Source organism: Lycorma delicatula, chromosome 3, assembly GCF_047948215.1.
Source record: "Lycorma delicatula isolate Av1 chromosome 3, ASM4794821v1, whole genome shotgun sequence".
Lineage (NCBI taxonomy): Eukaryota > Metazoa > Arthropoda > Insecta > Hemiptera > Fulgoridae > Lycorma > Lycorma delicatula.
The window spans coordinates 191385511-191409998 of NC_134457.1; the positions used below are offsets into that span (position 1 = coordinate 191385511).

Below are 24488 nucleotides of genomic sequence, written 5' to 3' on the forward strand. Positions count from 1 at the left end.
CTAAACCTCGGAGGAGAAATAATTGAGGTTACACTCGACGACTCTTCATCCTCTACTGGAGAAGGAGTCGCGAGCAAGTGCTTCTGGTTCTTCGCGGGCTGGGAAAAATAATGATCACTTGCTGGTTGAAAAGTTTTCTTAGAGGTTTAGTCCTGTTAGTACGAGCGTTTGAAGAGACTTCTTAATTCAATTTTGGAAAAGTACTAATGCTAATGTGCGATTTACGATTCTCCCTACGATCAGGGAACTCAAACCTATTGTTGAGGACTTGGCTCAAGGCTGTGAAAAATTTGCTATTAAGCGTGAGGTGAGAGAGGTTGTGCGGGAAATAGTTTTCGTCCCTCTCATGGTTCCACAGCAGGGGTTGCCTCAGTAACCACGGTGAAAGACTCCCGTGTACTTTCAGTACACAGGGGTACTAGGCGGGAGTCTATTCTGTAAGAAGCCAGCGGGGGTCGTCCTTTGATAAAAGAGGCAGAACCTAAGAATTCATAATATTAGAGACGGAAAAGGGTCTGTGCGAAAAAGAAACTGTGCGGGTCATCTCTCACTCCTTTAAAGCTTGTAAGTCTGATATGAAAGACGACCCGAGAGGCGTCCGAAAGCGATTGTCTATGACATGGATCGATAGCTGTCTGAGGAAGAATTAATGGCTCTCATATTCAAATGGGTGTATTCAAGTTTTTTAAGTCGAAGGTTCTGAGATTCAATCCCTAACAAAAATTAGTTGCTTTTAAACAGATTTGAATATTAGATGTAGTCTTGAATATTGTACGAGTCTGTACATGACTACGACTTATTTACACGTTATACATATCATACTCATCTCACTGGACCTTGGGGGAGGGGTTGCTTATTGTTTACCAATTGAACTGCAAAGTACATATTAGAATAAAAAAAAAATATTATTACTTAGTGTCATTTTTATATTTAATATGAATAAAGAATTGTAATAACATGAAAAATATTTAATTTTCCTTTTCATTCAATCGAAAATAATTTCAAACTCTACAAATACGACTTGTGTGATATATGAACCCTATTTCTGGAGTTTTCCAACTTATAGGACCCTCCAGATCTTGGAACAGCAGATTTTTATCGAACAAGTTTTTAAATTAGTGCAAAATAGAAAATTTCATTTTACAAATAAAAAGGTATGATTAAAAGTATATAACATTGATAATCTACTTTTTAGCATATAATAAATCAAGTGATAAAAAATTTACACTGACATAAATTGCACAAATTAGGTATTTTCATGATTTTTTTTCTAAAATCAAGTTAAGAAATCAGTAAAATTTAAAAAAAACTACTGAACTGAAACACATGTTTCAAGTTTAATAAAAATATTATTAAAGCCATTGAATATACCCAAAAATCACTAACTAAATACACAATTCCCAAAAAAATTTGAAGTCCTCTTTTCTTTTTATACTGCAGAATTTCTCTCAAGTTCACAAAACACTGAAAAACCTGTATCATTAAAGAAATTCAATATATTTTATGTATGGGTGAATTAATATTTTTTTGAAATATTAATTACAGTACTCATACATGTGATACAATAATCCAAATGATTAAACTACTATTGTCCTTTTACTACCTTAGGTGGAGGAAAACCCAATAGTTATGCATCTGATAATCATGAAATAGAATCTCATAATAAAAATTGCTAAATCTTAGGACTGGGATTCTGATAATCTAGTTTTTCAACTATGATATGTTAAGAATTCTAAGATTTTCTTATTTTATTTGTTAAAAACTTTAATTATAGAACCTATTTTAAAATGATGCAAGTAAAATGGAGTTTTACATAAGAAGAAATATGAAATATATAAGATGTATAAAGCAGAGTTATTCTTGAGTATTTGTTAGTGTGAAGAAAAAACTGCATACAAGTAAATTTGAATAATAAATGTGAAAAAGCTTCTTACATAGTTTGAGAAATAAATTTGTCTATAATTAGTAAAACCTCAAATTAGTCTTTGAGCTAGGACTGCTAAAGGTTTTAAAATATAAGGGTAAAAACAATATTTATATAACAGCAGCTTAATAAACATTTGTTAGGTCTAACTGTTGACTGTCTGCAAAGATCTTTACAAAAGATATGAAGAGTCTCCAAAAAAGCCTCATCAGAAGCATGCAAAATGTTTCTGAAACAAAAATATTGTGAAATGGTATGAGCATAAACTCTATGTGAATACAATAAATAGATTTGATCTTTGAAGAGCTTGTCTCGAATCTGTAAAAAACAACTTGAATTTGTACAGTACATTTGTACAAATGATGAGTTTCACACAAATGATGACTAATGATGAGTTTCATACAATACAATATACCTCAATAACAGACTTCATTTTGTAATAGATTGAAAGTCTTCTAAAAAAATCACATCCAAAAATCAAAGGTCAGCTGAAAATTTAAATTGTTTTTCTAAAATATCAACCATTTCATTTACTTCTTAATCAAATAATTATTTACTACCAGATGAAATCAAGTACTTAACAAAACAACAAGATTATTTCACAAGATTTAACAAAAACTATAAACATCTATATTTAGAATTCTTATTTTCACGAGCACAAAATATATTGTCATTATCAGCATCCGAACACATTATTACTGCACTAAACAACACAAAAATATTAAAACTTAGATAATAACATAAAACAATTAAAATACATTATATCATTAATGAAAAACATTCCTCACACAGTACAGCATAAATGTAAAATGCATATGCTGTTCACTAAAGATAAAATAAAACAATGAAATACAAAACTAAAAATTTAATTTAAAATAACAAAATTGCCTCTGGTATACATAGCTGGCACAGATGTAAAGTGCCTATCCTGCATGCTAAAAGAGAAATAAAATCTGTGAAATAACAATAATAAAAATCTAAATTAAAACAAAATTACCATTTGACAAATCACTATACGACATAAATGGAAAAAATACATAAAATTAACATTCAAAACTTACAATATCACAGGCAAAATAGTAAAATTCTAAAATGCTCCTAGAGCTTTCCTTAACAGCATGAGCAGACTAAGTGCAGCGCCATACACCACCGGTTTACATGTCCCAACCACTCAATTTTCATATATAACTAAATGGGTAGCTGCACCTCATCAACTACTAAAAATATATGACTTCAATAAATAAATTTATATCATCAACACAGCAATTTGCTGCCATGCCTAGGTCGCTGAATGCCAGCAAGTACCTGTCCACCATTTTAAAGCACTTGGAGCTTTAGTTGGTTGGTGGCCAGCTGCAATTCTCGGGTAGCTTCTCACAGGTAGGAGTTTTTCCCTTAGATAAACTACTGATGCCGATTGCAAAGCAATGGCATCAAGGAATGCTAACATGGCCCGACAGTGCAGGTCTCGCCACTTTGAATCGCTGCTTATGAGTGGCCAATTTTCCAATGGTGGCCTGAGCTCTAATCCCCCTAAGAGCTGGGCAGTCGAACATCATATACCAATGCATACACAATTAAGGCTCTGCGCTGGGCACTCCTTAAATTTTGAATAGGTGCTTCATTTCTGTCCAACCTATGTGCCCAAACGGACGTAGCATAAGAGGTCATACTTTTGAAGACACCCCAGTACACCATGTACAAATGATGGCCCGACAGCCCGTAATCCTTCCAAACAATCCTCCAAAGCTTTTGCATCACATAGACAGCATCTGCTGCTATGTGCCTAATGAGGTTGCTAAACAGCAACTTTTCATCAAACAAAATGCATAGGTACTTATGAACTCTAACTCAGCTGATTACACAGACTTTATATTTAATATGGGGGGGTTACAACTGTACGGTAATTTGTCTGCACCCTGAGAAGCATAAACTTCAATCTTGTGCACAGAAATGTTTAATTTTGCAAGTCCATCCAGCCCTCTGCGGTTGACAAGGCTGCCTGCACCTGGTTTTCTGCTGTGGACATTAATTACAAGGAACTAAAAGGACAGTTATCGGCGAAAGCCTGGGCCATGACCTCTTCTGGAAATGTCAATCCCAGAAATCTGTCAAATGCCAGGTTCCACAGTAGGACACTGAGAATGGAACCCTGAGGGCTTCCCCTGGTAAGACTTTTCTACAGCTAGGTGCGCATCTCTAAATTGAGCCATACAATTAGACAAATAAGTTTTGCAGCACAGGACGAAACTTATAGGCCTACAGGGCTATGGGAACATTGCAGCTTTCCAACTCATAGAGGACAGTCCTCCAACACAAGGAAGGAAATGCTGCCTCTATGTCTATAAAAGTTGCCAAAACATATTTACAATTGGCGCTTTCCACCTCGGCAAGAGCACTTAAGATGCAATTCTCGGTGCCAACCCTTTTCATGAAGCCATATTGGACTCGTCTTAGAAAACAATTCATAACGATGCTTTCCCAGAACTGTCCACAACCAGCCTTTCAAGCAACTTGCCGATTACCGGTAAGAGGCTGATGGGCCGATAACTGCTGACCTCACTCAGATCCTTTCTGGATTTTAAGAGCACCCTCACCAAAGCCATCTTCCAACAAGTCTGAAAGCAACCCCAGTTAAGGCACCCTGAGAATAGTCTGCCAAGTGGCTCTGTTATGACAGGCAAAAGATGGTAAAAAATGTCCAGGTCAAGTTGGTCTTAACTGATGCCTTTCTCAGTGCCATTTGAGAAACCACTCAATCTATAGCTACAGGATCCACAGCCCATAAGCCAGGGAAGGGCATAACTGCCGTCTTAATGCCGACTTCTGCTTCACCCTCCGGAGCATCTGGAAACAGTAACAGGAACAACTGGTATGTCACCACAGATGCTACAAGTGTGGTCACGACCACCAAACCCACACCGAACACTGGACAGCATATGCAATGACTTTGGCCGGTAGCATGACTTCGCGAGCTGCCATGTTGTGCTGCAACTTGCGCATGAAGTCATTCCAAAACTTGAGTTTGGCTTCCTTGATAGCAAAAACATATTTGCTACAGACGCACCGGCAGACACGCAGGTCCCATTATTCACGATAATCCCCACCAGAGGGTGAGGCTGGTACCTTTTACGCGCGGATCTACTCTTGTGCGCAGCACAACACTCAGGTCAGAGGACCACCACATTTTCCCAGGCCGCCGCCTGCGACTAACAGATGGCTCCCCGGAAGCAGAGGTCATGATGGCTCCAGTCTCTCTTTGATCAGTGGACTGGTGGCCACTACCCAAGGGTCCATCCATTGGCTGTGGCCACTACAGGACCCTATCGCAGCCAGTCTTGATGGCCCGGCTGAATTGCTCAGCCATCAATTCCACCTCCTCCCTGTGCTCCATACACCATTCTAACCCCTCTAAGGCAGCTGCACACTTGCGGTCCACATCCACGTACCTTAGTTGTAGTGACCTGAATCTGGAGCTCTTAGACCACCTCCATAAGCGAAGTCATAAGTTATAAGCCTATGATTGCTCGCACTGGCCTCGGACAGTCCAACTAGTAGACCACACCTTTGGTGTGGAGTATGTATACAATGTAAGTGTTCAGCAGTTTGGTGTAGACAATGTGTACAGTGTAAGTGCTCAGCAGTTTGATGTGGAGAACATGTAAAGTGGAAGTGCTCAGCAGTTTGGTGTGGAGAACATGTAAAGTGGAAGTGTTCAGCAGTTTGGTGTGGAGTATGTATACAGTATAAGTGTTCAGCAGTTTGGTGTGGAGTATGTATACAGTATAAGTGTTCAGCAGCTTGGTGTGTAGTATGAAGAAAAGCTGCATAGGCTAGGGCCGTGGGGACGCCAACCCCCAAAGTCTTAAAGAGTAAGACTCCCCATCGGGGTCTTTATTTAAAAGGCCATTATAACAAGAGAATTTAGTTTCATAGTTGAACTTGAAAAAATGTGTTTCACTAAGTGAGACTGAATAAGTGGAAGAACCTGAATACCAGACCTGAAAGTCTTATATCATTCACACATTGTTATCAGATTGAAAAATTTTTTTTTTATACTTCAGCTGGGTATTTCTACATGCTACACAATTGCTCTTTAAGGAATCCTATTACTGGTTTATTTCATCAAAAAACTCGTTTTCTTTAAAAAAAAAGCTCCATAAAAAAAATCTTTCAGTTATTATTTTTCCTTTTTCTTAATCTCATCTTTCTATTATCATGTCTGATAGTAAAAAAGTTCTAATCCTGCTAAGTCTTCCTGAACAGAAAATTGTAGGACTTGTACAGCAAATGCAATCAAAGAGTAGTCTAGTGAGCAAATAGTGTCTAATAGAAAATGCTACACTACCAAATTTCTCGTGAAATATATAAAAAAAAAAAATATAAATTCCACATAATAAGTGCATATCTTTTTTCTGATTGATTACAACTATAAAGCCTGTCATTTGCAGGACCTCAGTGACTACTAATGCAACTTCTTACTTTAAAGTTTAAAAGTAACCTGTGTAAACACATAAGTTGAAATAAAAAAATATATACATATATATTTTTATATTGATTTGTAAATAGTAAACAATATTTTCCATTTTAATAACAGGAAACTATATGTTTGTATGCACCTTACTTGATGTTCAAAATATTTTTCTTATCTTTATAGAATGTTAATCAAGATTTTACCAATTTAAGTTATAAACATGATCTTAAATAATTTAAGTCATTCTTCAGTTAAATTTTGAATAGTGTTATAGAATGGTTTAAAGAGCTTTGAAATTAACTATTTAACTCACTCAATATGAATTTCAATTATTTGAAATATATTTAAATTGAAAAAGGGTTAAATTGATTAGGTTTCTTAATGATGACAAATTAGTCGCACAAAAAACAGCACATGCTAAACGTTTGAGTGCTAATTCAACAACTTAGCATGACAGATGTCAATGTTAATGTAAGATACACAAATGCTGTGTGATATCAGGTGTAATGTATTTTTTTTATTAAATTAAGTTTTGTTTGAACCTTTATTTTTACTGGAAGCTGTAAGAACAAAAGAAAATTAGTAATAACAAAAGAAGCTCAGATAAGAAAGAACTCAATAACAAAATTGGTACAAGAATTTTCAAGCTTTCTCAATTCTTCACTGGTAGAAAACAATGAGAGAAATAAACAGGAGGAGGCACTGTGTAAATTGGCTAGTGTCTTCAGCTGAAGAAAAAATAAGAAATCAAAGGTTTCTTGAGCAGCAAAAGTTATTTACAGACCAAAAAATATGATGAAAATATATTACTTCACACCTCCTATAAAAAGGAGCTAATACTCACATTTTGGTTATTTATATTGCATAATGAAACATAATAACCTACAACATGAACCCATGAGTCCTTGAGCTATAATTAATGTGGCAAGATGCCCATAAAGACTACATTTGGTGAGTATGTAGAGTATAAAATCTTTATTCTATAAATGATTTCAGGCAAGCATTTAATTCTTTGTCTTGGATCTTATCCATTGTCATGGGTCAGGCAATGTGTCAGTGATCATCATCTTTTCTTTTTTCCACCATCCCTCCTCTATCACCCTCTCTGCCTCTTCAAATCTCTTGCCATCCTCCTTCACCTAGGTGTACCTCATGTTCTCCTTTCTCCTCTCCAACCCTCCATTACAGCATTTTTCTTGGAACCCTTTCCTCAGCCATTATTGCCACATGCTCAAACCATCTCATTCTGTTCCTCCCAAATTTCCATCCTTGTCTCCATTCCCAAACTACTTCAAATATCTTCTATCTAATTCTGTCCCTTCTAGTTTTCCCCATTATGCTTCTCAAAAATTTCTTTTCCACTGCCTATATTTTACTCTTTTCCCTGTCGTGAAGTTGTTCATGTTTCCAATCCATACATTAGAATTGGGATAAATATGTTTTATCCCAAACTTTCTTATTCCAAACCAAGCGACTAACATTCTGATAAAATTCTTCAGCTTTTTAGTTCTCTTCCCTATGTTTCTTCTATTTCCCATCTTGTGCTATTACACTCTCTAGATAGTAAAAACTTTCAACTACTTCCAGTACCTCATCGTTTATTTCTATCTTCTCTCTCCCCACTTCAATCCTCTGTTTAACACATTACTTTACTTTTCTCAACTCATCTTCATTCCCCGCTCCTCTATTTTTCTATTCCACACAACCAACTGTTTCTGTAACTTTCCTTCCCTATCATACCAAATTACCACATCATCTGCATATAGCCATGCTTTAGCCCCTTCTTGCAACTTTGCCTTCCCTTCCTTCTGTATTTTATCCATCACTATAATGTATAGTAGAGGAGAGACTACATTCCTTGTCTTTACAGCAAACCAATTTGTTTCCCCCACCTTTGCTCTTATCCTACAATTACAGTTACCTTATCCTTTTGTTTACCATTTGCAACCCCACACACTCACTCACTATGTTGCCCTCAAATCCTCTTTGAACTTTATTCACTTTTCCTCCATATCTCCTATTTCATCTGCTGGTAGCATTCTTTAATACACTCCTAAAACTCTTCTCTAATAGCTGATTTCCTTAATTTCCAAACTCTGAACTTCAACTTTCCCACATCTTATCTTTGCCAAAACAAGTTTGTGGTCTTCTTCAAAACCAAATTGAGCCTGACTGTAACATCTAGCAACTCCTTATGGTCTCCTTTCTCGATTAGGAGGCGATTTATTGCTGTCTTCATCCTCCTTTCTCCCACCCATATCTAGTTATCTTATATTCTTATAATTCTTCTTATGAATCCACATGTTGCCCATACTCAGGCTATTTCTCTCACAGAATTCAACCAATAACTTTCCTATTCCATTCCTGTTAAAGCCCCTACTCACTTTTTTTGGTATTCCATACCAAAAAAAGCCCCTACTCACTCCTCTAAATTGTGCCTTTCCTTTCTTACCTGCGTATTTAAGTTTCCCATAACAATTACATCCTCTCATTTATCTTCATCTCATTTATTTCTTCAACTTTTCTGATGAATTCTTCGATATCTTCTTCTCGACTCCCAGTCTGTGGAGCATATACTTGAATAGATTACATCTTTTCATTATCAAATTTAACTCTTATCTTTATTCCTTTTTCAAGTTTTTATTTATTTGTATAACATTAGGTCTAAAATTGATCTGAATCTTCAGGAAACAGTGTTTTATTTTAAAGCATTAAAAAAATTACAAATTAACATTTAGATTTATAGAGTAATAAAAAATGTTTAAAATAGTAGACTGGCCCCAGTACATATGTTAGTGCAGAGACTGAGAGCCTATGTACTAGCATTTTGCATGCACTGGCCTCTGTTACAGGCAAACTAAAAATACTGTCATGTTTTCTATATGTCTTTTGTGGTATGGTAATAAATAAAAAAAGGTTTCATGAACTTGGTGTAGCGTATGTAATTGTCGAGTTTTATTCTAAATTATTTATTTACGTTGTGATCTAGACCTACTTGGTGTTATATAGCAACTAATAATAATACTAGAATCATTCATGACTAATTGCTATTTATGAAGTATTGTAAACACAACACGCAATTCTAAGAATTTCATCTACTATTTTTTATTATTTTTTCATTTTTTATTTTTAATCTACTCTAATCATTGCACTGTGAAGAATCATATATTACACATCACTTATAATTATGTTCTACAAGTGGTTATAATAGAAGCATTTATTGTGGTATATAATTTACTTAATGAACAGCTCTTAATAATTTACTTTTACTATTTATTGTGTTGTTTTCATTTAAGGCTTGTCATAAATTCAGTCATGTAAATTTTTAATATTTCAACACAGTTATTTTTTTTAAATGCTCAAATTAGGAGGAAAATGAACAGTAGTTCATAGTCAGGCGAGGGAAATTGTATTCAATGTTTACAATTTCTTTTTACGAAACAATGTTGGAACCGGAATAAGGATAACTTAAGTGCTGAATATGGTTGTTCAAGCGACAAAGTATCAAAACTAACAGTCCAAAGAATTATAGCAAAGGGAAATCAAATAAAACTGAGAGGCCATCTGTATTCATTTTGCCAAGAAAACGTATAAATTGGCCCAGTGCTGTGTGCAATTTAGATTTGTTTGACATAGATGCTTCAAAAAATCCCTGAAAGTGAAATTACTTTCAAAGTGTGTGAAAGATCTTTAAGGAGACTATTATGTAAAATGGAATTTAGATGGAAAAAACAGAAGACAACTGTAAAATACTGATAGAATGGCATGACAGTAAAGTGCAAAGAATGAAATTTCTACAACAAATTTCTCATTTCACAAAGTAAGATAGATTGTATACACAGATGAAAACTACATTCACAGTAGTCATGCGACACCAAAATTGTGGGTAGACACAACAAACCTTCTTGAGGGACTGAAAACTCCAGTATCCAAAGACTCACTATTAATAATTGTTCATGCCGGGTATAAAAAACCATTCATTAACAATGCTTTACTTATGTACAAGTCAAATAAGAAAGAGATTCACAAATTTATGGATTCTGAAAAGTACACAAAATGGTTACAGAACAAGCATTCCCAACTTGCCACCTTGGTTAGTCATTGTACTATGTAATGCCTCGCACAATGTTCTGCTACAAAAGCAGCCAAATTTTAACTCTTTAAAAAGTAATATGATAAAATGGTTAACCGTTAACAACAAATTGACTGCTCTGGCTATGATGAAGACTGAATTATATGATATAAAATTACACAAAGGAAATCAAAAGAAATTTCTAATAAATGACATTTTTGAAAATTATGGTCACACATTCTACAGTTGCCACCTATCACCCTGACTTAAATACCATTGAAATGATCTGGAGTCAAGTGAAAGGGCAAGTAGCTAAAAAAAATACAACTTTTAACATGTCGGACGTTCTTAAGTTAGCTGAAGAGGAATTTTATAAATTATCTGAAGCTGAGTGGAGCAATGTCTGCGAGCATGTTGTCAGTGTTGAAAAAAAAATACATTGAAGATGAACATTTATATGATGTGCAGATCAACAATTTTATGATAAATGTGAATTCAGAATCAGACACAAGCTCTTTAGAATCTATAGATGACAGTGACTTTGAAATTTGCGAGCTACAGCAATAAACTGAGCTGAGAAAAATAATTATTTAAAGTACTTTAAAATAATATTAATTGGGATCTGAACTAGTTTTAATTAAATATATATTTTTGGTTATAAATATCATCTACATTAAACTGGCAATGGTTTCAGTCAGCCATTGTACTGTGGCCATATGTTTGCTGAATGCAATTAGTTTTTTGTGTCAACTTATGTCTTGATAGTTATAAAATGGTGCAGCATGAGCACATGACTGGGTTTGAGGGTGGGGTTGTTAAGTTTCTGGCACTGGTTATAAGGGATGAGCATAAATGAGCAGGTTTATAGTATGGTAATCTTAAATCAATATAGCATCTGACAATTCATTAGTTTATAATTAATAATTTAAAAATATAAATAATAATTTTAAATTTAAATTTTACATTTACCAAAATAAACTTGTAACACTGAAGGTAAATAAGGGAGTTTGCACATTAATAAAAAATCTAAAATCAACTTGCGTACCTAGAGAGGCCTTTGTGATATTAGACACAAGTTTTATTACAATAAATTATAAAACTGATAACAAAACATCTTACAAAAACAACAGCAAGTCTTGCAGATTACAGTCTCAAACAATAAAAATGTTTTGTGCTCAAAAATATCTCATTCTTATGTATTTATATCTAATGAATTCTAAAATCAATATAAAAATGATTGGTTTGGAGATACAATGACATGTCATTTTTTACCCATCTACATTTTTAGTTTGGCAGTAATTTTGTTTCTGGAGTAGTCACACCTGTTAAATTACAAAACACAACATTCTCCAGCTGTGTTTGTAGGTTATTAACATCATTATTATTATTATTATTATTATTATTATTGCTGTGACTGTGAGTTTCATATTGTTTGTGTTATAATTAGCGAGAATTTCTGGTTTTCGAGTGCTTTTGAAGTAAAAAATTTGTTAAACCAAAATGCCATGGAAAATGTGTAAATTCAGTGAATAATTTTAGTTACATTTGTGGTGAAATAACATTTTCTTCACAGAAACGCAATCTGACACCTCTTGTGAAGACTGCCTATCAGCATTATTTTGGTATGAAGGTAGGGGACCAGGATAAATCACGGGCTCCACATATATGTTCCAACTTTTATTCAGTTATACTACAGAATGGTTGAAAAATAAAAAATGATCTATGGCTTTTGCTGTGCCTATGGTTTGATGGGAACCCACACACCATACAGATAAAGGTAGGATTGTCAATGAAGAAAAAAGGAACAGTTCAATCCCTTATCTGCCATCTGCTATTTGACCTATTCCACATTCCAATAGTTTATCAGTTCCTACTCCAGTCCAATATGAGCTTGAAGTAGAGAATGAAGTGTAGAAGAAGAACCCAACATGCCTTCCATATCCAATGACTGATTTTGACGAAAAAGATGATAAACCAAACAGAGCAAGTCAAGCGAAATCGAGTGTGTTTAGCAAAATAAAATGATAAAAAAGATACCTCAAAACATCATGAGCCATTGACTCACAAATCTACTTGGTAATTTCAAAGTAAAAACAAGTTGTCTTTAACATATGATAAAACTGAAGATATAGCTGGAAAATATGGCTTTTTAAGTAAATAGCAAGTAAAAATGTATGAAATAATAGATAAAAAAATAACAGATCAAATTCACTAAGATGAATAGTCATAATAATGTACTAATCAACAAATAATTAACTAATCAAATTTATGCAATTTATGTAGTAATAATAACAACCGATTTTGTAAACAACACAGAATGCACTCATTTTTTACTGAATTGACAAACTGGAAAAATCGACAATAAAACTAATTATGTGAAAATTAGAGCAACAAAAAATTGTCAATTATTGCAACCTGGCATTAACCCAATGACAAACATAATCTTCCCATATTTGCAATACTGTAAACATTATTTCCAGGAGTTGATAATGCTGACTGATAGCCGTCATGAATGTATTTTCTACTATACTTTATGTTTTTATTTTTAAATCATTCTTTTGTATATTAAAAGTTTTTTAACCACAGAATGTACAATAATATGCAGCAAAGAGCATCTGCCAGGCAGAACGACTAGTGAGTGAGGGCTCCAGTTAGTGACCTTTCAAACAGCTATACTGGCTGTTATCTTTAAAGAAAATTTTATGAAAATAATTACTTTGATTGACTACTAAGCTAGAAACCTAACAGAAAATTTCATAACAATTGGGAAACACACCTTTGTCTAGAGCTGCAACACAAAACTCACTAATTGAAGAAATACTGAAAGGTTAAGTTAAAACAGAATGGTAAGAAAATAAGTAATAAATGTATAAAACATTAAAAAATAAATAAAATTTACACGTACAAACAATTTAAACAATCATTATATATATTTTTACGCTGAATAAAGGCGTTTGCCTGTAGAAGTTAACATCACCACTGAATATAACATTATATACTATTATTGTACTGAAATACGAAGGTTATTTTTTTTCAAGGTCTGATTGGTCATGAAATTAAAACCAGTGAAAATAAAAAATTTTTTATTTGTAACAAGTACTACTTACATAGTTACGCTATTTCTCTACATAGTCGCCACTCCGATATATACATTTGTCGTAGCATGGTGCCAACTTTCCAATATCCTTGTCATAGAACGGAGCCACCTGTCTGCAGCTCAATGTCTGTGCCAAAATGTTGTCCTCCTAGTCAGCGTTTCATGTGGGCAAAGAGGAGAAAATCGAATGGAGCCAAGTCCAGGCTGTATGGTAGGTGATCAAACACTTCCCAACGAAAATGCTGCAGGAGCTTCTTTGTTACAGCTGCAGTGTGCGGCCAAGCAATGTCATGGAGAAAAACAATGCCTGATGACAACATTCCTCTCCGCTTCTGAATTGCCCTTCGTAGATGTTGAAGTCACACAGTATGAGGCTGCAGTGATGGTCGTGCCACGTTCCATGAATTCCACCAAGAGCTGCAGACCAGCGTAGAAACATGGCTGAAAACACAGGCGGCTCCGTTCTATGATGAAGGTATTGGAAAGTTGATACCACACTATAAAAAATGTCTAAATCGGAGTGGCAACTATGTAGAGAAATAGCGTAACTATGTAAGTACTTGATACAAATAAAAAATTTTTTATTTTCACTTTGGTTTTAATTTTGTGACCGATCGGACCTTGAAAAAAAAACCCTCGTATTACAATATTTTTTAAATGTAATCAAAATTTTTCTCATACTGACAAATTTTTTTATTTAAATGTACTAGACCTTTTTAATATGAAATTTAATTCTAGCAACAAGTGTTATAATTTAAAAATGAATACTGTAAATATTTTTAATTACTTTCATGATTTAAATATTAAGAGAAATAAAAAATATAATGACCCTCCCTCCTCAGTCTTTCTCATCCTGTGTTATAGAGAGAAGATACAGCATCATATGATCACATACATATGATCTTAGCAATAAAAACTAATAACTAACCCTTTAAACTGGACTTCTGGAATTTTTACTAGCCGGCATGAAAAGGGATTCACTTGGACCACAAATGGTCTCTTCTCATTCACCTTCCAAATGAACATTTTCAATACTTTTTTCTCTTCTATTTCTTCACATGCCCAAGTCACCTTTGATTTATTTTCCTTATTCTACCCAACACACTCCCTAAATGTATACTTTGTAAGATAAGGATCATTATTTTTAATATTTAAAATAATTTATTCTTAAATATTTATAACTTTAAGATTGCACTTAAATTTAAACAACCTAAATGACAAATTTGAACTAAAGTTTATCCAATTCATAATTTAAGTAATATGCAACAAAGGAATGAGACTATAGCTGTATGTCTCAAGGAAGTGTTAAAAAATTTTAAATGAGAAACAGATAAGTTAAAGCTAGATATACTAGGAATTAGCAAGGCAAAATAAAAGAAGAATAAGATTTTGGTCAGCGTGTTACAGCATAGTTTGCACAACATCAAAAAAAAAAGGAAACAAGAATAGGAATAACAATGAATAACTTTCACTAATGTACATTTTAAAAATTATTTCTTATTCAAAATCTATTTTACATTGAAAGTTAACTTGCCAATAAAATACAAAAACATGACTTTATTCATCAAAACCACAACAATGAATGAATAAAAATAGTATTTCACTGAGATACTGCAGAGAAAACAATAATAATCCTATGAAACATATTGACAAAATAATACATTACCAAATCTGAAATGATCAATTGTTGTAGGCAGATAAATATTATAACTCATTTACTCTTCTGGTGTGTTTAATTTTGATATTCTTCACACAAATTTATTCAGTCAAATATTATAAGATTTGTTGCAAAACTAGTTTTATTTTTTCAGCAATTTTAAAATTTTCGACATTAAGTGTTAACAAGTTAAGAGTTCTTTTTCCTACATTTATATTTCGGTGGAATTTTTCAAGCACTCAGTAAATAACATTGAAATAAGATTTAAAAACACTTCAAATAAAATTAAAAATTTAGCCTTAAAAATTGTATATGAATTAGTGCAGTACCCCAAAGTTTTACCTTTGAGGTCAAAAAAGGAGAAATGTTTCCTTTTTTTTCCATCTGCGGCAAAATTTAAGCATTTTCTCATACGTTACCAGATTTTGCAAATCTCTTTCAGAAACAGTAAATTGCAAATTTTTTTTACTAAAATAAACTAATTTCTTACATAAAAATTATCTATTTACTTCACAACAACGTAAGATGAAACAAAAAAGTATATATTATTTTATTCACAGCCATTACATAAACGTATAAGTTTGTTGGTAAGTATTTGATTCAAATTTTTTATTCATTTAATTTTAACCGAGAGATAAACCATTGGAATCAACTGAAGACAATGATAATGATTCAGATAACTCATTGTAATCATGTAAACAATTTTTATCAAGATCATCCTCACCATTACTATTAACAGTATCATTACTATTATCATTAACAGTATCATTATAATTGTGCGAAATACTTTTACTACAATCATAATCATTTTTATTAATACTTTTATCGCGGTCATCATACTCATCATTAATTTCATTATTAATAACATGCTGATCATTACAATGAGTGTCAGAATGATTGAGATGTTTATCACAATCAGAATTATCATCGTGAATGAATACAAATGAACTGCCACCCGACATTGGGTGGGAAGAAGATGAAGAATCATCTGAAGGGCTTGAATCAGAACTTGAATCCCATTCTGAACTTTCACAATCAATATCGCTATCATCAAAACTTTCTCCTGAATCAGAATCTGTTTCTGTTCTACTCTCATTTATATTAAATGTAAATAAATTATCAGACAGTGAACTGACACGAGAAGGTGAACGAGATGGTACATCACAAAATGCATCTAAACATTCATATGCACTTAAATTCAAGCATATCTGAAAAGAAAGAAGTTTATACAATTGATAACTAGAAAAGTTTATTAAATATATATATCTAAATTAAAAAATAATTATTTGTAATATATCCTACAACCAGTGGCGGGGCTAGTAGCTAAAATTAGTGGGGGCGCTGCTCCAGAAAAACTCTTTCTGGGCCTTTTCACGGCCATGGTTAAAGTTTTCTGTAAAATAAAAGAACTGAAAAAAATGAATCAAATAGAATAGCTGGAAGCAGGATAATAATCTAATTTTACACTTTTATAACATTCAAGAATATAGTACATAGTTCTAAGGCACATTGTGCTTAAAAACCATATTCCGTTAAACCAAGTAAATAATAAAATGTCAGTAAAGATAATATTTTTTTTTAGTATTATTAGATAATTTAACAACATTTAAATTTCTATGTATACAGAAACAAATACATAATTAGATTTAACTATTAAATTACCTTCTCTTTCGCCTTTCCAGCATGTTTCTGGACAGATTTGACAAAAAACCCTTGCTTTCTGCCATCTTCTGATTACTACAGAAAAAACAACTAAACCACTTTCATATTCCTTCCACTGACTAAACTAGAAAAGGAAACGAACAAGGAACGTTTCATACACACGTGGAGTAAACAAAAATGTACCTTCCATCAGCACGCCAGGATTGGCACTGCAGGAGCAACCTTTCTCTTTCTCTCTCTCCCTCTCTCTCTTTCTCTTTCCCTTGTAGCCTTGCATGCACCTTCTTATGTGTGCATGAGCACAACAGCCAAACACCATGCCATTGGAACTGTGAAGCGCACAGTTCCAGATAAACATTTTTGTATATTTTTCATAAACTAGGGGATGGCTAATGACATTAAGCTTAAGGATTATATATTGCACAAGTATAAAGAAAGAATTAAAGAAAAAAAGGACTCATTACATTAAATGTTATCGACAATATCAAGTGAAAATAGGAGTGCTGCAGTTCCATAGTGCTTATACACGAGCCGCCACTGCCTACAATTATAGTTCCACCTCCTTTTCTGATCAGCATTTAAATTGCACAGTTAGTATTTTCATACCAACAACAGGCTACTTATTGAATATCAATGCACTTCAGTCTCTTATTGTATACTTGCTTATCAGGTAATGTTCTGATTAAAGTAGAGCCGGCTCATCTAGAATCTAGGTTATTTGAATAAAGTGTATTTACTCACTGCAGAAAAATGTTAAAAAGTGCAATATTTATTGAATTTTTTTTTAAATAAAAATGTATAATTGTTTTATTTATAATTTTTAAGAACGTGGTGAAATGTTTATTTTCAAAATAATACCTGTATTCATGAAAGTTTTGATTATATTTTAAAACTTAGAAAAGATCCCATATAATAAATGATTATCACTACATATATATATTACAGAAAATAAAAAAATTAAACGAGATTATGAAATATGAAGATTTTTTTCTTCATCTTTTGTAATATTTCACAGGAATTTTTCCAGGGTATTCAACACACATTGGAATTTTTTTTAATTATTTACATAAAATCACATCTAAAATAATAAATTTACCCTTGAAAATTGTATTTGGATAAACACACTATCACAATGTTTTATGATGGGTCCTATGTATGTTGAATGCTGATATGCACAAAGACTATTAATAGATTTGTCTTTGTGCACAGATTTGTCTCTCTAAGGAAAGGATTTTGAATGTTTTAAAGCCAATAAGATCCTATCATATCAAAAGCTGTAATGTAATGTAATGTAGGAATACCAAAACAGATGCATATCTGTAAAAAGGCCAAAGGGGTAATCCCTAAAAGAGGGAGTAAAATTTTAATATTCACTTAAATAACTTAAATTAAAAAAATATAAAATTTTTATAGTGACAACTATAAAAAAATATGAATCAAAAGTTTATTTATTTCAGTTTTTTGAATGACAGTAAAATTTAAATCTGCCATCAAAAATTTTAAGAAAAAACTTAAGCTAAAAAACTAAATGGATAAATGAAAAATAATAAAGTTGTTATAAACTATTAAAATAATATGATTAAATACAACAAATCCTTCAGAACTTTTAATAAAATAAACACAATATTTAAAACAAACATATTTATCAAATTCACTTCACCTTAAATTAAATAATTACTAAGTACAAAGAAAGAAATATCGTCGCTGTTAAAATAGTTTTCTTCTCATATTATTCTGTGTGACTGGGTGTGATGAAGCAAGACAAATAGAAAAACTTTTCATCAGAGCAACCTGAACAGTTAGCATTTACCTGCTTTGAGAGTTTGCAACTCTTTCATACTCAGCAGCACACTTCTTATAATGTACAATAACCTATCTTATCACAATTTTCTTGCAGCTCATATCTACACATTGAAGAATTTCTGGGAGATTCAGGTCTAACAAAGATCAAAGAAATAGCTAGATTTTCTCTATTTCTCTCTCTACTCTCTTAGAGTACACACACACTACCTTCTGTGCATGTGTGCTCAGAGCTGGTACTATTATGTGGTCATGTGTGTAAAATCTGATCCCAATACCATCATTTACCTTCTGGCTATTATAATGTAAACATGTGCTCTGCTAGCAGTTTGCAACAAGGATGAGCAATGGGCAGTGATCTGATTTCTCTGGTCCGAGGGTGTGAAATTCATTATAGCCTTTTTATCAGAATACAGAGGACCAGTGCTTTATCATATAAAATTTTTTTTTTGTGTCTTCTTTGAATATAAGTCACAATTCTGGCCATCAAATCAACCATTTCAAGCTCATTTTCCGTAAAGTCTGTACACAATGGGTACCAAGACATCAGCCAGTGCTTTTCGATTGCTTGAACAAGGAAGGAGACACATTTTTGAGCAGAATAGTCACCGGTAATGAAACACTTTTCATCACTATGAGCCAGAATCCAAACACCTGAGTATGGAGTGGAAACATCAGGATGTCCAATGAAGAAAAAATTCTTCACTGAGCCATCAGCAGGAAAGGTTATGCCAACTGGTTTTTTGGGATGCAAAAGAACCTATACTAGCCATTGAAAAGGGGACTACAATCATCTGTGCAAGTAATAGTGAAATGTTGAAAAACAAGCTGAAGCCAGCAATTCACAACAAATGCTCAGGTAACAGTAGTAAGTTTTATCGAAGAAAGTGTTGTTGCATGACAATACCTGCTCACCCACACATTGCATGCCACACCATTCAAACTGCCAACTTTGAGGTACTGATACTTTCCTCAACTTTCATCTATTTAGGCTGCTCAAGGATCTTTGCGAGGTCTTCAATTTTCCATAGATGCAGATTTCGCCAGATAGTGGTGCAAAATTGGCTTCGCAACCAACCAAAAACCTTCTTCTTGGAAGGAATACGCTGGACTAACTGTATTGATAAGGGAGGTGATTATGTAGAAAAATTATGTACATGCTGAACCCTTACCTTGTGTAAATAAATTTTTGAATGAAAAGTATAGATTAACTTTTGACTAGCCCTTATACCTTAGTGTTACAATTTAATTTTTTTAAGTCCATAAATACATTAACAACTGCTACATTTGTGATCAATTCAATGGCTGCTATATGATGCAATTTTATCCCCCTTCTCACAGTAGATGGATAAGGTACTAACTGATCTAAAATATCTATAAACAACTTTACTGAATTGTAGTCTAAAATTTTGAATGGTTTTTTGATCATATCATCACATACATTTTTCTCACATTGTTCATTTTTGGAACATCTTTGGTAACAACAGGTTTTGGGTAAGTTACCTATCACCAAGTTGCATGCAATCCAGTCTGGGTATTTTAGTCTATGAATTAGTTTCTGCGTATCCATTGTAATCATCAGTAAATCATTTTACTTGAGCTTAAGTTAAGTTGTCATTATCAACTGTAGTATAATTACCTGTACATTTTCTAGAACTATCAGTTTGATATTGTTCATCATTACAACTGTCACCCTCACTTATTACAGATCATCGGAATCGCTACAGTTTTGAAAAACACTTTGTTCACTGTCATCACTACTCAAAAACAAATCATGTTCTAATTACTTCATCATAGTCTCCTAATCTGGACAGAGTTAGCCATTATAATTAAAAAGTAATGATAACCTAAAACATCTTCACAAAACATACAATTCCATACTATTTCAATACATCTTTTCATTCTACTTAGTTCTGCCAACACAGATAAAGATTACCAACCATTGGTGTTAGTTCCAGGAGGCCACAACAGATGAAAAACATATGCATTTCAATGCTAAATGCAGTAGATACACAGGACTTCAGAAACAGCTGTCACAGTGCATCAAATTGATACACATGGCCTATAAGAGATGATAATGTGTAAAAATGAAACAGTCAATGTCAAAAAACTAATGCACTGAAAACTGATGCACTGGAAAAAATTACAATAATATTGGTTGGCAGCTAAGTGTTAAGCAACATAATGTCAAAATTACTTTTACATTAATTAGAAGATAAAATAGTTATGAATATTATAAAAACTTATACAATAAAATTATGGATTAAGAATGTTGATGACAAATGTAATCTGCTTTTGTGTCAACACTTCAGAAAGATTTTTGTACCTGCTTCTATTCCCTGCTTTTTTTTCAGTAAGTAATTACAAATAAAAATTTTGAAAAGGAAAAAATGTTATAAGAAAACAATTTAAGGTTTGGAAAGTGGCTCAGATTGGAAAAAAGTTTTATGGAAATTTTTTATTTTGCACATAAACATTTTCTAATAAGCCAAAAATAGCTGTTCATTGGGGTGGGTGTATTTTTAAATTAAATAAAAAATATACAAATAATGAAATATAAATATATAGAAGGAATGTTTATAATAAGATGTTCATATGGAAGTAATTATAAACAAATAATATAAAATAAACTTGAAATATGTGTAATGGAAGAGTAAAAATTATGAAATAATTGTAATAAATGAAATAATAAATTGTTTGAATTATGAATTCAAACAAATATTTGGAAGTATTAGGGAGTACTTAATAACAAAAAAATGATGTATCACATCTTTAGGATAATGAATAGCGCTATACAATGAATATACATATGAGCTATAAAGATAAATAAATTCAAACACGCTAAAAGCAAACACAAATAATAAAAATAAATCAAAGCTTTTTCAGGAAATAACACACACAAGAGAATGATTAAGATACATTATAGAACTTTTCCGCAATATCTGAATAAAATTAATTTATAATACAATTACCTGCAATCGAGCAGCTTCCAAATGAAATAAGATGCTTAATTTTGGTGGAAGTTGAAGACAATTAACTAGATTCTTTATAACTACATCAGTTATATTATTTACCATGAATTTAACATCAGGAATAAAAAGTTCAGCTAAGAATGAAAAATCACTGAAGTCTGAGTATTTTAGTCTATGAATTAGTTTCTGCGTATCCACTGTAATCATCAGAATAAAATCACAGATAAATATCACGCAAATAATTTCATGATTTCTATTTTTATGAATTACAGAAGTACTGTATTTAAATAGGTGTAATGAACACCAATTTAAAAATGAAATGATTTTTTAATTTTTTTACAGCTCCAACAAATATCCTGTAATACCTTTAAACAGTCTGTATAGTTGCCCCAGTGAATCTACGAGTTTGTGACATCACGTGCTGACATCTCATTGTATTATTGTTTTCCAAACATTATTTTTGCACATAATTATTATTTTTATTTCATTTTTGAACTTGTAAACAATACAGGCACCCAAACGATACATTTATGTTTTTGTGTGTTCAATTTTTTCCACTTCAATTGATTACATGTATAAAAATGCTTAATGACTCAATCTTGTAAACAATAACAATTTCTTAACCTATGACTAATATGACTATTGCTCATGTTCATTGCAAGACACTGGATAATATAGAAATTACATGCATTACATATACACCAGTGTATTTCGTATACTACAGATAATTGATGAAAACACACAATAGTAAACTTAGCAACTTCCATAAAAAATTATTTTTGAATCTATGGATTCATTATCACTTAAAATACTACCTCAAGCAATCCATTTATATGTTAAAAACCACTTTATATGTTGTTTCAACTTTAATTGAAATATATGACAACCACTTGCAACATATAACAAAACTAAAACATCACCTGAAATAGTACTTTAATAATCAACAACGAACCAATATCAAAATGAACTTTATTTGAAAGGAAAATTAAAAATTGAGCTTCATGAACAAATTTGGCATGTTCATGAGTGATTTTTTTTTAATTAGTAGTATAATCACAACAGTTATGACACATTGCTCAAAAGATATTGGTTTTAAAGATTTTTCTACCTCAATACTTTGTATAAATTAACTTAATTTATAACATCTGTGGTACTGATATCCAGAACTACCCTGATAAAAAACTTATGTTGTTGAAATCCCAGTCAAGCTGGACATTTGTAGAACAAAAAATCAGTGTCCCACATAAAAACTTCAAATGAGCGGAAACTTAATTGTCTAACATTTTCAAAAATTCGTTATACGTATTAAAATAAATCATTAAAACTAATTTCATAATTTGTGAATATGAATATCAAATACATTTAATAAATTAGTGATATAAAATTAAATCAATTTATAACTATCCAAATTTTATAATAAAAAGTATTACATGTAGGTTTAGTGAAGAATATACTGTCAAATATTTTGCGAACACACAACTGCTGTAATGTAGCGGTAGACTGACCAAAAAGGGCACTGAGAAGATAGGTGAATGAAAATTGATGACAGAAAATTCCAGAACTGTATGAAGAATATCTGATGATTAAACTATTAATATCCTGTTCTGAAATATCATCTCGTGAAATATCCTCTTCTGAAGATAAAGAATGTTCTACAATATAATCAACTATTGGTGACAGTGACGATTTAACAACCTTGCACATAAGTGATTTGTTGCAATTCTTTTCATCATACTCCAAATGATTACGCATGAACCTGTTGGAATTAAAAAGACAAATTAATAGACCCAAACAACCGTCATTAACCACTAAACAAATGATGGAAAATAACTTTTTGATTTAAAGAAATAAGTTACACTTTACATTTATTAATGAATAATAAATATATCTTCACTTGATTGTTTTATATATGCTAGACAAGCTCTTACACAAATACCAAAAACCTTAAACTCAGGAAGTAGATCTAAAAAAATAGAAAGTTTTGAAGCGTGATGTACAACAGCAGAAATCTTAAATTTAAAAAAATATTCTCACTTATTAAATTAAATAACATTAAGCATAATCTTCTAGATAAGTAATATGGACTATTAGCTTTTAATGGCTAATGTTGACAACAGTTTAGGCTATTACAGAATTAATTACATAATAAATAAATAAACAATTTGTTCAGTTAAGGTAGTAGTGATTCAAACCACATTTATTAACACAGGTGTAGCCTCTATTGGAAGATCCCTATTTGAGAGGTGGTGTGACAGTTTTTTTAGCAACTTACTGAATAACCTCTTAGGATTCCTACAGTTCTTAAATTGCTTCTGACAACACTGCATTTTTTAATAACTTGTGTATTTGTTAAGAGTGATGTAAAAATTACTCAATTTCTAGTAAAAACAATATACTTATACAATTAAAAATAATTTCAAATATTTGTAAAGCAAGCCAGTTCCAAAAGAGATAAACCAACATCAAGTCTGTTTTGGAAAATTAATTTACTTGTAGGGTCAAATATGCTTCCTGAATATTAAACTCACATACTGATCACAAACACATTTTATTTTTTGGGGGGAAAATGTTTAAATGAGATGATTAATAAAGTAGATCTGTTAGCATACTGCTGTATATTTTTCTACTAGCAAACAAGATTCAAATGGTTTGCCACATGTTCCAGGTCTAGTGTATTAGTTTTTTGATAACACAAAGACATGTTGCATTTTTTTTTTCTTTTTTTTGTGATTATAAAAATAATTTTATCGACTTTACTATGTGAAATAACATTATTTCATCATAATCATTTGAAATAAAAATTATTTTTTTAAATTTGGGTGAATTTTCA

The 24488-nt window shown here is 32.1% G+C and overlaps 1 protein-coding gene across 2 annotated transcripts in view; it reads right to left on the reverse strand.

Annotated features, from left to right (window-relative positions):
- Positions 1-15044: 15044 nt before the first annotated feature.
- The window catches only part of LOC142322309 (uncharacterized), a 51098-nt gene continuing 41654 nt past the window's right edge, over positions 15045-24488 (reverse strand). The window contains exons 8-10 of one of the 2 annotated variants that reach the window (XM_075361244.1): positions 23089-23414; positions 21659-21855; positions 15045-16432 (exon numbers count right to left, since the gene is read on the reverse strand). In XM_075361244.1, coding sequence (XP_075217359.1) covers positions 15848-16432; positions 21659-21855; positions 23089-23414 — 1108 coding nt within the window. In that variant the 3' untranslated portion in view covers positions 15045-15847. Of the gene's footprint in view, positions 16433-16896; positions 17216-21658; positions 21856-23088; positions 23415-24488 lie in introns of those variants that run through there. The other variant, XM_075361245.1, reaches the window with a different exon arrangement.